Source organism: Python bivittatus, unplaced genomic scaffold (genome assembly GCF_059951505.1).
Source record: "Python bivittatus isolate LINGU-HERP-01145 unplaced genomic scaffold, Pbiv_v1 ctg000480_np1212, whole genome shotgun sequence".
Lineage (NCBI taxonomy): Eukaryota > Metazoa > Chordata > Lepidosauria > Squamata > Pythonidae > Python > Python bivittatus.
Window position 1 is genome coordinate 84,918,658 of NW_028277075.1, and position 14,554 is coordinate 84,933,211.

General features: G+C 39.2%; 1 protein-coding gene across 5 annotated transcripts in view; it reads right to left on the bottom strand.

Annotated features, from left to right (window-relative positions):
• Nucleotides 1-13,471, bottom strand: part of SLC12A8 (solute carrier family 12 member 8) — a 76,964-nt gene extending 63,493 nt beyond the window's left edge. For 3 of the 5 annotated variants that reach the window (XM_025169357.2, XM_088146460.1, XM_007432484.4), the window contains exons 1-3: nucleotides 13,328-13,471; nucleotides 4,217-4,418; nucleotides 3,204-3,350 (exon numbers count right to left, since the gene is read on the bottom strand). In XM_025169357.2, coding sequence (XP_025025125.2) covers nucleotides 3,204-3,350; nucleotides 4,217-4,324 — 255 coding nt within the window. In that variant the 5' untranslated portion in view covers nucleotides 4,325-4,418; nucleotides 13,328-13,471. Of the gene's footprint in view, nucleotides 1-397; nucleotides 3,180-3,203; nucleotides 3,351-4,216; nucleotides 4,419-13,327 lie in introns of those variants that run through there. The other 2 variants (XM_025169359.2, XM_025169358.2) reach the window with 2 other exon arrangements.
• Between the last annotated feature and the right edge of the window lie 1,083 nt (nucleotides 13,472-14,554).

Sequence of the window (14,554 nt, forward strand, 5' to 3'; positions counted from 1 at the left end):
ATATACGGCTGATATATAATCCATATATGAACAAACTGAAGTGACTACCAATAGCAAGACTACTGTTTGCTATTAATGGATTAATACCTAAGATTAGCCTATGCACTGATCCCATGCCAGTTTTACCTGTACTGAACTGTAGTTTCATGCTGAATTTGGATATTCAAAGCCATGGTGCTAATCGAGAAATGTGTCATCTGCTGCAACTATCCATAAAGATTAGTTTTCTTGAGCAAAGGAAGAAAGGTTAATTATGCAGGATTTTTTTTATCGTGCAACATTTAATTCTCCTGCAAATCACTCTCATGACTGAAACAGCAATATGGGATACACCCAGAAATAATCAGATATTACAAGGCTCTCTCTGTATCTGCATCTTTCACAGACATGTACTTACAAAAAAAGGCACAGCACAGATAGAATTTTACATTGTGATCTTTGAAGGGTAAGAACGGGAGAGGAACAAGTCCTGTGTTATGTTTCCACACTTATTTCATCAGAGGAACTTCCAAGTATTGCCAGCATGTAGATGCAAATAATAAAGTGATCTCTCAAACTTTTCCTCTGAGCTTCAGAGATCCCTATTGTGAGCAAACCCAAGCATTTTGCTTCCTTCAGCTCTTCTTCAAAGCACTCTGTGTGTTGCTCTTATCCAACAGGCGTGGTGTTCCTTCCTGTAATAGCTCTGTAGAAGGGGAAGTGATTTTAAGCTTTTTTGCGAACTAATTGTTGCTTTGTGCAAAGTATATTAGACTGTACTTATACCATCAACATATTGAAGGAACGCTCTAAGTCCGTTGCCCATTTGAAATATATATTTAGTGCATGTAACTTAGTGCTTTTAAAAAACAATGGAAGTTACAATGATGCTTTCCTTTTCAAAAATAGCTCTTTAGGGAGGGAGTATAAAAGGACTATATGCCGGCAGATGTGAACATGCTGAGTCCTGGCTTCAGTTCTCCTTGATCTTCTACAGCTGTCATCCAAAACAGCAGGATAAGAAATTGAGATATGATTTCATGAAGGCAGCTGTATTCTGGGTAGTTATTGGCTAGCAAGAAAAAATACAATGGGTTCCAGCAATAGAAGAAGTAATATCTTTGAATGGAGGCTTATCAGGGAATCACAAGGAAGAATTTTATAACAATGCAAGAAAGAATATAACTGGGCCCATGCATTGTGCTAAGCAATGATTGCTTAACTACGGCTCAACAAATAAACCACAATTAATTGGATTTAGAAAACACAGTAAGCCATAGGGTGGGGGAAAATAGTAACTAATACCATCCAGAATGGAAATATTTCAACGAAAGATGAGCCTATTCCATCTCGGTTTCTGCAACCTGCAGTGAAAAGTTTGTGATGCTTTTCTGCAGTCCAATGTAGAAACTAACATGTACTTGGAAATAGGAAACTGAGGCTTCTATGAGCATAGTTTATTTATTTTTTAATTTATTTTGCACAGCAGATAAGTATCTGTAGAATTTTGGAAATAGCACAATTAAGGATTCTACTAATGCAAACCCTAATTTCTCCTGGGTTGCATTGCATCCATCAATTTCAACAGGAATGCCTAGATATCAGATTCATATGAATGCTTCAACTTTTGCATTTGAGCCATGCACATCAATAATTCTGGCATTTTATTTTAATAAAATCAGGAAAATTGATGCAAAAGAAAATGAAGATTAAAAAAAAAATGGGTAGAAGGATTACTGTTTTATAGCCATTACCTGAGATGATACCAAATTCTTTAAATAATGTTTGGGAGAATATGTCACTATAGCAACATGTTTCACCTGAACAGTTATTTTTGATCAGCTTCATTACAACTGATCCAAGCTATTTTATTTCTATTTTTACATTCATAGAACAGCAGAGAAGAAATATTAATACAGCCATAAGAACTCAAGCATATATTAATCTGTGAATGTTTAAATGTTGAGAAAAAATGGAAATTTCGATTTTATGCATCAACTAGTCTGTAAATAGATACTGGAGCTGCAATATTATGCAGCTTACTTTGAACTAGGTTCAAATTATTTCAGCAAGACTAACTTTTTAACAAACCTGGTTAAGAGCAGGAACTAAAAGAAGGGTAGGAATAGATGCTGTAGCAAAGTGTGATAATTCTATAAGAAGATGCAGGCCTGGTGAGTTAAATTGGGTTATTGAAAGGCACTGCTTACTGATCTGGAAACCATCAGCACCATCACTAGGCATAGGTATAATTGGGAATTATTTTCCTACATACCAGGCAAAAGCCATTTTGTTTCCCACAGGTATCAGCTACATCAGTGGTATAAACATATTGTGCTGAACTGTCAATCTTGCTGCTACTGAATATTGAGAATTTAGCAGGTTGTTACCTCCAAATGAACTCAACATTTGGTAGTAACAGGACTGGGTAGTCTAGTACAATGGAGTTCTGCCATTTTCAAGCCATCAAATGCTGCTGTAGCAAAGTCAGTACAAACCACTCTTGGCTTTAACACAACAATCACAATTCATTATGTAGGAGATAAGTCAAAAGGGTATCTATGCCATGCATCTTGCTGACACCCTGGATTGCCCCTCCTGTTAACACCAACATATAAATCCTCGCCATTTATATCGCAGTGTGGTCCAAGTAAAGATTAAGAAAATAAAAGCCATTTACAGCACCAATTATGCCTTGGATTCTTCGGAAAAAAACAATCCTATTTGCCTCCAGGGCAAAACATTGATGCTCACAGCACACTGATCTACAATTATCTGATTCTACAGGCAAAAGTGGTAAGAAGAATGTTAATCACACGGCTCATTGCTTTAAAAGTCTTCCCCCCACCTCATTGCATTCTTAATTTGGTTGTAGGATGAGCTGTTTGCCAGTGTTTTAATGATATATCTCTCCTCTGTGTGATGCATTGGTTAACAAGCTGTTTAAAAAACTAACAATAACTGCAGATGGAGCATCTGATAATAGCTCTGCAGAGGAATATGCATTCAGTGCTTTTTAAAAAAGAAGTCTGAGAAACACCCTTTACTTGAACAGATGCCACTTGTTTGGTTTTTTTTAAAGGAGGCAATCTTTATCGTCTAGTTAACTGTCAGCTTTAACAACTACACATATTATTTTTTAAAAAATCACCTTAAGCAAAGCAAAATGAAATCACAGAGTGACATAACCTCTATGAGTTATTGTTTAATCCCATAATACTTACAACCAGCCAACCCGTCCGCAAAAAGAGAACTACTCCAAAGATGTTAATCATGCAGGAAGTAAAGACTCCATCCCATGTTCCAAAAAGCACTGGTTCCCAAACAAAAAGCTGTATTTTCCACCAAGGTTTGTTAGGCGTCTGATAACCCTGGGGAAAGAACTTTCAAATTACTTTTAGTTTTTCAGCTTCCTGAATATGACAACAAAACAGTAGAAAAGTCCATACATGCCAAATACCTTCTATCAGAACACGCCCTATCATTGCCATCAGAGCATTTTATATCTAAGTTTGCACATCATGCCAAGCTATGATTTAACCATGGCTTGTTGAATGCCCCATAGTGACTGGAGTCACACTAGGTCTGCGCAAAGCATTTGAATGAGACATTTGCAACACATGGAATCACAGAGGAACATCCTCTTTCTGAAGCATTAAAGCAGATGTGATTTTTACACGGCTCCTGTGCCTTTTGAAGCAACTCATACAAATGTTTTGCACAGCTCTCAATCACAATCACAATCACAAAATATATAGACATAACCATTACAGTTTAGTATCATCTGTGAATCCACTCTATTTCAGGGGAGCCAGGATCCTGAATAAATGATAATGGAAGTTTTGAGAGAGGGGTGTTGCACTGGAATTCTGTTACAAACATAAGAGATTTAGCTTTTCAAATTTTGGTCAGCTGCTGCATGTGTTAAAGTGCCACACTAAGAGTGAGCTGAGCACTTTATCCTCTTAATCAGGGTCTTAAACAAAGAAAATAGAACACTGTACAATCAGTCCCTTAGATGTGACTGGGGACAACCGGTTTTTTTTTTAAACATATTCATACATTTGTGATTTAATTATTTTGTACAAAACTAGGAATTAGTATGCACCACTTTCATAGTCCTTAACAACATCTTCATGAAAAATAGGGGAGAAAATCTTTATATTGCATTACATCCACCATCCCGCAAGATCTCAGAAACCAGAACTCAGTTGATGGCACGTAAACCTTAACATACCTGTCTGGCCTCTTCAAGAAAAAGTTCTTGCACAGGCCCATCACTTCTCATGCTGGCCCTGACTTGGGGCAAAAATGTTCTGCTTTTCACACTGGATGGTGCTGCCATAACAAAGACAAGCCACTGGAGAGAGAGCTCTAGGCCCAGGTGAATTTCTGTAGGAGTAAGATGCGCCCAGCAGATTTCATGGCTTTACGTCAGCCTGGCTTGGCAGAAAGATAACCCAAGTTACTGTCACCTTAACATGTATTGGCACAATATGTATGTTTCACTGAAGTGGAGGAAAACTGGAATAAAAATAGCATAATAGAAGTTGCTTGTATATGATAGCCTGAAAAAGACATTAAGTGCTTATGCACCTATCTGAATGCTACACCTGGTTTTATCCCCCCCCCCCGCTGTGCTGATTGACTTCCCCAGTGCCTTGCAATGCCACCAGCATGTAAAATAAAAGTAAAGACATCTTCAAGTCACGCTTGATAGCCATGAAGTTTTCTTGGCAGTAGTGTGGAAGAGGTTTGCCATGCACTTCTTTCAGGATGCTTTTCAACTTCCCAGTCTTGTCAATCACCCTGGAATTTCCTATGGGAGGCCAGGGAATTGATCTATGCAAGTATTAACCAGGTCTAATCCTACTTAGCTTCTAACCCCATGCAAAGCCAGCTAGAAGCTACCTGCTGAGACACCCAAGAGAGAGTGATAGAAAAATACTGCCCTTCAGTCAGCAGAAGGAAAAGAGGAGCTATGGGAGGAATGTAAAGGCCTTGAACATTCTTAGTCTTAGGGAAGAAGATGGAAGGCCAAGAGGATCTCCGGAAAGCCTATGTTGTACATATGATAGAAGAGCAATTATTTTATTTAATCCTTCCTTATGCCAGGAAAAGGAACTTATGATTTCCAGATATTGATTAACTACAACTGCCAGTATCCCTCTCCATTGGCCATTCTAGCTGGAGTGGATAATAGCACTAGTTCAGCAACATCTGGAAAAACAAGTTCCCTACTCCTTCATTACAGATTCCTGATATCAACTTGAAACTCAAATCTTGCCATTGCCATCCGTCCACTCACCCTTTCTGCCTTATAGCTGTTTTCCTACATATTGCCCATTGAGTTTACCCACTGCACTAAGCTGGGTTGGGTAGCTGGTTTCACAAACCATATTGGCTGGGTTCAGGCTCTTCTTGCATATTGTTAAGATATTCCTGCATTCTGGGCAAACTTCCTGCGAAGCCAAATTGAAGCAGTTAAGGTTCATTGATTTCCCAGTACTTATCCCCTCCAGTGGAAAGAAGGAATCTTTGCCAGCCCCTTCCCTCCCCCCACCTTGCTGTTTTTCAGGGTTATTGAGGCTTCACACAGGGAAAAGAGCAGCAGGGAGTGAGGAACTCACAACACAAAGGAAAATGTTGATGCAAATACACTTTGTCATAAAAACCAGTAAGGAAAATAAAACAAAAGGCAGGTTTGAAAAAGAATCCAAGGGAAAGCTATAAGCAGAAATTTTGTTTTGCAAGAGCTTCAGCGTTATTTCCAAAATTTATTTTGCAGTGAGAGCTTCAGAGGAAAAGCAAAAAGAAGATGAATATTGCTGGGCCCCTCAATTGCAATGCTTTATTTTTCTAAGGGTTTTTTTTTTTTATTGTAATGATGTGGTATTCAGAAAAAGCGTAGTAACACTTGAGGAGAAATGCATTTACACAAAGCAAGTACTCTAGTATTCTAAAAATATGAAACTGATACCAATTAATTTACAAACAATGGCATTCTCCTTTAACATCCACTTTAATGTCTGGCTTCTTTTCCTTTCTCTCTCTCTCCGTCTGTTCCTAGCTGCCAGGGGACAGATAGGCAGTTCTTCCTAAAGGTGTGACCTGATTACTCGCAAAGGGTTTTTGATCTTGGAGCAACAGCTGCCTGTGATCCAGAGTTGCATGATGCCCATCCTTTGTTTAACAGGATATACACATGAAGTCCATGTGAATTTAGTCTGAAACAGGGTTCCTTCAGAAAGATTAGCTTCCTGATCCCATATATTATGTAAAAGTCCCATAAAACTCAGAATTAGTTCACATATTACACTAAGCTGAGCTATGCTATGGGGTGGATTTTTCTGTGTTTGGTAAGCCACCCAGAATCACTTGTGTGAGAAGGGTGGTTATATAAATCATACAAATAAATAAATGAGCTATAGTTTGCTTAATGATGGTTTACAAATAAGTTATAAATGGCTGGTTTTGCTGTGCCAGAACCAAAGCAGTATGGCTTACATTGAGATGCACTGAACCTTCCTCTTAAATGAGCATGCATATAACTGAATTTGAAAGTGTTTTATTTATTATCAATAAACTTTTGGAAACCTTTCAAAACATCTGTGGAGCTCTCATTGGATTGCTGATATCTTTACAAATATTCTCTTTCTACATAAGGTTCTTTTTTCCCAGGACTTCATCAGACAATAGTTTTACACAGCTGTTTAAAAACTTGCTTTCTTTGTTCAAACAGCTGTTACTGAAATTTCAGTTTTGAATTGTTTGGATTATCTTTTATGTGGGTTCAGCTATTAATTTGGAAAAGTTGCTGACATTTTTGTTTGTAGGGGATTTTTTCCAGACTTTATGTAGATGTGATAATTTATTATTGCTGTCCCATTCACATATACAAATAAAAAAAATACACATCTGCATTTATCTGCATTTATTTATAGTGCTCCACTAAAGTCCCAGAGCAAACCACTAGCCTATTCATAAATGAAGCACTGCAGATTGCAAACACTAGTTATATTTAAGATGTTTTTCCGCCCAAGAAAGCCCTAAAATGCAAGCATTCTGTTAAGAAGTCATTAAATGTGTTTGAACAATAAGATTAACTGCCGGTTTTAAATCTCAGTTCATGTACACCATAAATAGGAGACACTCTGGATCTGGATGACATGCTTAGCCTTAGAAAAGCTTTAAAAAGCCATGCAGGAAACAAATACAAAGGTGGTATGTCTGTTCCTGTTAATCAGATTGGTTGGCTTTAATGTGTTGAGCAAATTAGACTGATATCTCTCCCAGTTCAATGAGTTAATGGAAGATTTAGAATAGATAGGAAAAAAAATTCCTTCACATAATATACCAATAATCTGTAGAATATATTGCTGCAAGAGGGAGTGAGGGCCAATGGCTTAGAAGATTTAATAGGAAATTTGGTTTGGAAAAAAAAAAGATAGGAATTCCATATCAATGGCTATTAGTCATGAAGGAGGCATAAACAGAGAGCCAGTTTGGTACAGTGATTAAAAGCACAGGACTAGAAACTTGGTGACTGTGAGTTCTAGTCCTGCCTTAAACACGGAGCCAGTTGGATGACAGCAAGCCCCTCTCTCTCAGCCCTAGGAAGCAGGCAAGAGCAAACCACTTCTGAAAATCTTGTCATAAAAACTGTGGGAACTTGTCCGGGCAGCCACCAGAAGTTAAGACGGGCTCAAAAGCATCAGCAAAACAGACATAAACAACTAACTGCCTCTTCCAACTGAAATCAACCTGCCCAATATACTCTTTACACAAGCAGTTATTACAGTCCCTTATTTTGGGGAGGTGAGGGGGAAAAGGGGCCCCAAAGCAGTGTTTTCCCCAAGATGCTGTATGGAATAGCAGGTGGGGCTGATCTGAAAGCTGGTAAAGACCAGATTGTTTTGGAGAACTATTGGGGAACGAGAGGCCAGACATCCTGACTTGGTTGGCTAGACCAGGGTTCTTCAACCTTGGCAACTTTAAGATGGGCGGACTTCAACTTCCAGAATTCCCCAGCCAGCAAGGCTAGCTGGGGAATTCTGGGAGTTGAAGTCCACCTGTCTCAAAGTTGCCAAGGTTGAGGAACCCTGGGCTAGACCATTGCTCTTATTTATGCATTTAATCTTAATTGTGATGCTTTTATTGGGTTTTTTGGTTTTATGTTAACTACTGGGTATCTTATATGTAATTAAAACAAGGTACAAAATTACATAGATAGACAAATAATCCCCACATGGCTTGGACTAAATGGGCCAACCATCTTCATGCTCTATGTAGGTTTTTCCTGAAAACTTTTGATTGGTCATTTTAATAGAATGCAGGGTTCTCATATTTGGCTTTTAATACTTTTGGTGGCCTCAAGCTTCCACCATCTCCAGTCAGCATGGCCAGTAGTCAAGGATGACAGGAACTGGGATCCAACAAGATCTGAGCATCCAAGACCAAAAACTGCTGGTTTGTATGGCCCCTAAAGAACTTCTATCTTCCTTTAAAGAATAATTTGACCTTCTTTAATGATACTCAGTATAGTTCATTTTTGCCATCAACTATAGGAAACGATAATCTTACATCTGCTTACCAAGGGTAAATGAACAGAAGATATAGTAAGTGAAGATACATTAAAATACATAATTTCTATGGAAGAGGCATTTAGATTTAACTCAAGCACCATGCCTTTACTGAAGAACTGTAGCTTCCCATGTACTTGCACTTCTTAAGGGAAGTCTATAAAAATTAAATATTATTAAATATATCTGCATTATTATTAAATGTTTGCATGGTTACATTTGCATGTAATAATTTTAACATACCAGAGCTTAAGTTTACAATTCATTCATTCATTCATTCATTGGTAATTCATGTGGGAGGGAATGTTAAAAATCCCATGGAGAAAGTAAGGAAAGGTTGAGCATCCTGGGGGACATTAATGTATCCCCATATCACCTTTCTCCCTACATGTCCGCAGAGTATCTGTGGAAAAAGTCATTGAGAATATTGGAGATACTGGTCCTGAAACAGACCCATTCTTGTTGCTGCCACAGTCTTCCATCTCATTTTCTAGTTGCTGGAATTGGAAGTTTACAACAGACTGATAGCTATGAGGATTTAAGGACATACTGGACCATGATCTAAGTGAATACATCTATTAAAAGTCATAGTTAATAACTGTAGTTAAGGGACTCAACAACCTTGTTTATTTATTTACTAGAGTTTATATGCTACTTAATCCAACAAGGCTCAAAGCAACTTAAAACACATAAAAATACAACATTAAATTAGAAACTGTTATAAACTAATCAAAACAAAGCAACAGCTCCCCCAAGAACAGCTACAACATCTAATACAAAGCAGGAAGGTTCCCCCTCATCAACAATCTATCCAAGGTTGACTTGGAAAACTATGTTTTAATGGCTATGCAAAAACTCCAGTAAGGTGGGAGCCAATCTGATCTTGGGAGGCATGCTGTTCCAAAGAAGGAAGGCAGAGACTGAGAAGGCTTATCCCCATGATCCCAGCTCAGTCACCATACTAAGCACCTAAGCATAACATGGTTTGCATGTTAAACAAACCAGGACATGAACTGGATTCACATCTCACAGTAATCCATGGTTATGGCTGAGTTTATAAAACAAGCAGAGTCTAAACCAAACAAACCATATTATGGCTTAGTTTGATATGTGAACACCATCATCTTTTTATAGCATTGCCTACTAGTTTTTGTTCATTGTCCAATAGCTTATAGCATATAGGTTGAATAAATAAGGGGAGAGTATACAGCCTTGTCGCACTCCTTTGCCAATCTGCAGCCAGTCTCTTTTGCTGTGTTCTGTCTGAACTGTGGCTTCCTGACCTGGGTATAAGTTTCCCTTGAGGACAATGAGATATTCTGGGATTCCCATTTTTCTAAGCACATTTCGCAGCTTGATGTAATTGGCACAAAGGCCTTTCTATAATCAGTGAGACATATCGTGACTTCTTTTTGGTATTCTTTCACTTTCTCAATTATCTAGCATGCATCAGCAATAATATCTCATGTTCCTTGGCCTTTTCTAAAGTCAGTTTGAACATCTGGCATCTCTTTTTCCATGTAGGGTTGTAATCTGTGTTGGATGATTCTAAGCATTATTTTGCTAGCATGTGAAATTAAGTATATTGTGTGATAGATTGCATACTGTTAAGTCTCATTGTTTTGGTACTGGAATATAAATTGACCACTGTGTCATTCTCCAGATTTGCTGGCATAGCTTTGTTAGAACCTTGACTGATTCTTCTTCTGCTGCTTGCCATATTTCAGTGAACATTCCATCAGTTCCTGTAGTCTTCTGACTTGGTAATGACCTGAGTGCTGATCTAACTTCATCTTCTAGTACTAGAGGTTCTTGTAAGTATGGAATATCTTCTAAGGTATCTTGGATGTTGACATCTCTGTTGTACAGAGTTTCAGTATACTCCTTCCAACTTTGTTTTATCTCCTTTGAATTGGTTACTATCTGTCCATTAGCATCCTTTAGCATACTGATTCGAGTTTGGAACCTCCTTCTGAGTTCAGAGAATTTATTGTACACTCCCCAGAGTATGTGAGATGGGCAGCTATATAAATGTGATGAATAAATATGAATAAATAAATCTTCTGAAAGATTTTCCTTGTTTTTCCCTGTCTGTTTCCATCTTCAATGTCTTTACAGATGTTGTTGTAATACTGCTTCTTGTCTCTTCTGAAACTCTTTATTAAGTTCTTTTCTGAGTTTTTGTTTCCTGGCTTTGGCTTTTCTTCTCTTCTTGGCAATTTCCAATTTGTTCTGACATCCAGTTTACTTTCTTCTGTTTCTTCATTTTTGGCAGTATCTTTTCACATTCACCCTTTTCTTTGTTATTCCGTAGCTCCTCTAGTTCTCTATCAAAAAGGTTCAGGACATCAAAGCAATTCCTGATTCTGCAGGTTAAACATACCTATTTCTTTACTGTTCTTCATATAACTTGGCTTCTGATCCTCTCACATCTTGGCAGCCCTCCTCTGAACTCACCCCGGTTTGTCACTGTCCTTTTTAAACTACAATGCAGAATATTGAACATAAGATCTGATCAAGGCAAAGTACAGGGGCATAATTACTTCCTGTAACCTGGACTCTATACTTCTATTAATGCCCCCTAAAAGAGCAGGTACATCCCATTGCTGGTTCATATTGACCAGGTGATCTAGCAGAACACCCAGATTCTTTTCATCACTGCCAAGCCAGATCTCCATCTCCATCCCCACCCCCTACCCCACCCGTCCTTGTATCTTCATTTTTTTCTCCTCACATGCAAGATTTTATAATTATCTGTGCTAAATTTAATCCTCTTTGTTTCAGTCCACTGTTCAAGCCTGTCTAGAAGTCTTTGAACCTTCTCCTTCTCTTCTAAAGTGTTGGCCATGTCTACTTTTGCATCACCTGCAAATTTGATAATCATTTACTCAACCCCTTCATTCAGGTTATTAATAAAATGTTGAACAGCACAGAGCCCAGGACTATTGCATTCAACTCCCTAGAACTTTCCAATGTCAAGCCATTTATGAGTACTTTCTAAATGCAATCATTCAGCCAATTATGAATCCATCCACATTCTATCACTGGGACCATATTCTGCCATTTTATTCATGTCAAATGCTTTGATGAGGTCAAGATATGCTTTGTCCATAGCAATTTCCCCAATCTGTTAAGATAATATGTCAATCAAAAAAAAAGATAAGGTTAGTGTGGCATGACTTTGTTTGTGCAAAAATCCATGCTGGCTCTTGTTAATTGGTTGCACTCCTATCCAAGTGCTCATAAATATGCTGTTTAAAAATCCATTCAAGGACCTTGCCCAGAATGGACAGCTTTACTTTACTTTCTCTGTCCCATTTACAAAGGTGATATTCTGGTGAGATTATGTCTATCTGTCTGGGTTCCTCTACTGCTTCTCCACCGCTGAGAAACAAGCATAATTTTGATAAGCAACTTTATCATAGTTTGGTCTATATAGTTATTAGGCCTATTGCTTAGGCATGACCAAAAATAGTACACCTGTTTGTTACCCAGTGTTAGGGCTCCCACCTGGCCTGAAGGATGTATCTCTTTGCTGCTATCTAATGGTCTCAGGATTTTTGCAGTCTGGGTGCAGTAGCTGTATCAGAGACAATCAGGTTTTTAACATTTAATTCATATTAAACAAACAACCAGGCCCAAAATTTGCAGTTCTTGAAACATGCATTTTAAAGACTACTTATGCAGTATGAAATTCAGGTAATATAAAAGCTGAATTAGATTGATTAATGAAAAAACTGGCCAATCAGCAATGTGAAAATAGTTTCACATCCATAGAGTGATAAAGAGAATGGCCATAGATCAAGATATAGTAAGCGTTGGTCTCTCCAATTTGAGCTCGGAGACTCCTGCCTGAACATCTGGAGAGATGATCTGCGTAGGCAATACTGAGCTTGATGGATCATTGCTTGGACTTGTCAAAGTTGTTCCCTGTGTTCCTGTTATAGAACCTGGGGACCCTGCCAAATGAAATTGCCAAAATAATGAAAAAGCTAAAAAAAAAAAAACCAATACATTCCTAAGTCTTATATACGGTATTTGCTTGTAGTATGTGACCCTAAGCAACAAAAGCACACACACAGGATGAATGGCCAAGCCTGTTACAGCTACAGTGTGTGCGCAAAGGGCATCCGCGTTCTCCTCACTACTTTCACAATATCCCCCCTCAAAAAAAAAAAAAATCCTACAGACCTCTAAGTTCCCAGGTAAATGCTTACAGGATTGCCTGCAGCCTTGCTTATTTTAGGGCACAGTCCTTTAATAAAATCCTCAGGAGGCGCGCTTTCCGCACAATTCAACTGCTGAGAGAGTGGCCAATTTTCCGCGCGATCGTCGTGTGGGTCGGACGACTTTGGGCGGGCTTGGTTTCCACCAACGGTGACGAGGCAGCCTGCCGAGAAATAGAGCCAACCCATGCTTCGACGTCGGCGGCGTCTCAGTGCAGGATTTCCTGGATCCGGGGGCCACCTGTCACGGTTCCCCAGCCTCCCTCCCCATCCGTCTCAGCAACCGCCCGTTTCAGACAGATCCTTTCGCAGCCTGATCCGAAACGAGGGGAACCGCCTCTTCCTTTTCCCGAAGCTCTGCTTAGTTCTTTCCCGCCCTCGCAACTTACAAGTAGACGCCGGCCTCGCTCCCTTTTCAGACGGGCGCGCTCTGAGCAAGTGGCCGCTTTCCCTCGCCGTCCCTCTGCCGGCTGCTGGGAAGTTCTGCTCCCCCGGGCGATCCCGCCACCCCGAATGTGACTGGGGGACCCCAGCGCTCACCTGTCTTCTTCTGCGCCCGACGCAGCCTCCTTAGCTCGGCGGTCCCTGTTGCCTCCCTGGTTGCCACGTGGGCCGGACTGTGGGTGGCTCTCTATGGGGCAGGAAGGGTTATTTCCAGGATGTTTGCTCTTATTTTGGCCCTCCTCCTCCTCCCTCTCCCTTTCTGTTGACCTGCCAGGAGGAATGTCCAAAGCCTCGTTCTGGAGCTGCAGAGGAAAGGCAACGGGCCCTTGATCCGACAGATTTCCGAATGGTTGACCGTGAGCATCTTACGGATGTGCATTACGGTCTGTGAGTGAGGGGAAGGGTTGTCTTAGTTTTGGAGAGGAATTAAAAGAAGAAAAAGAGCAAAAGCAAACCCAAGTTTTTCGAGGGGGCAAAAAAGCTCCGTGCTCTCAGTATGACAACATTGATTCTGAGGGGGAGTAAGCGGTGCCACTTCATACAAAAAGGGATCATACTTTGACACTGTCTTGGCTATCATGGCAGACTTTAAGAACTTGATTGATTGATTGATTGATTGATTGATTGATTAACTTGCATCCCATTTTTTTGTTACCATAAATTGGCACTGAACCCTGAAATTTCCATTTCTCAAAAGAGAGAGGCAAATTCACTGTATTTTATTCTTGGTTATTTTCTCATCCCTTCTTAGAATAAAATGTTTGTTTATAACACAAAGGAAAACCAGTGAAATAATTTGAAACAAGGCTAAGCAGTTAATGAGTTTGTCCAGGCTGTTGACAAAGTTAAGACATAGAAAATGATAAGACTTCCAGCAAATGCTAGCGTTGTAAATATATTGTGCATCACAGACAAATATCAGTTAAAAGATATATGTTTAGTCAAATATTTCCTAAGATAAAATTTTCCAAATGCTGTTAATGAATACTTTGATTTGCTGATAATGAAAGAGAAAAACAATATTTTTAAATTATATTACAAGCCTTTGGAACAGAATACAGTACATCTAACAGGTCATTCGTTAATAGCTCATTTTTGTCTTTTCCCAAAATTAAATATTAGTTATCTTGCTGGGGAAGTTTGTTTTCTTGTTCTTCAGACAGCTTTGCAGTTTGTTTTGCTTATGCATTGACAGATTGTCTGCTCTTTTCCCCTAATGCATGGAGGAAACCAAGTTAAGCACATCCTGATCTCATGTAAAATGTCTCCTGCTGCAAGGAAGGCTCGCGAGGCCTCAAAGGGTCTAGCAGAAACTGAAAAAAT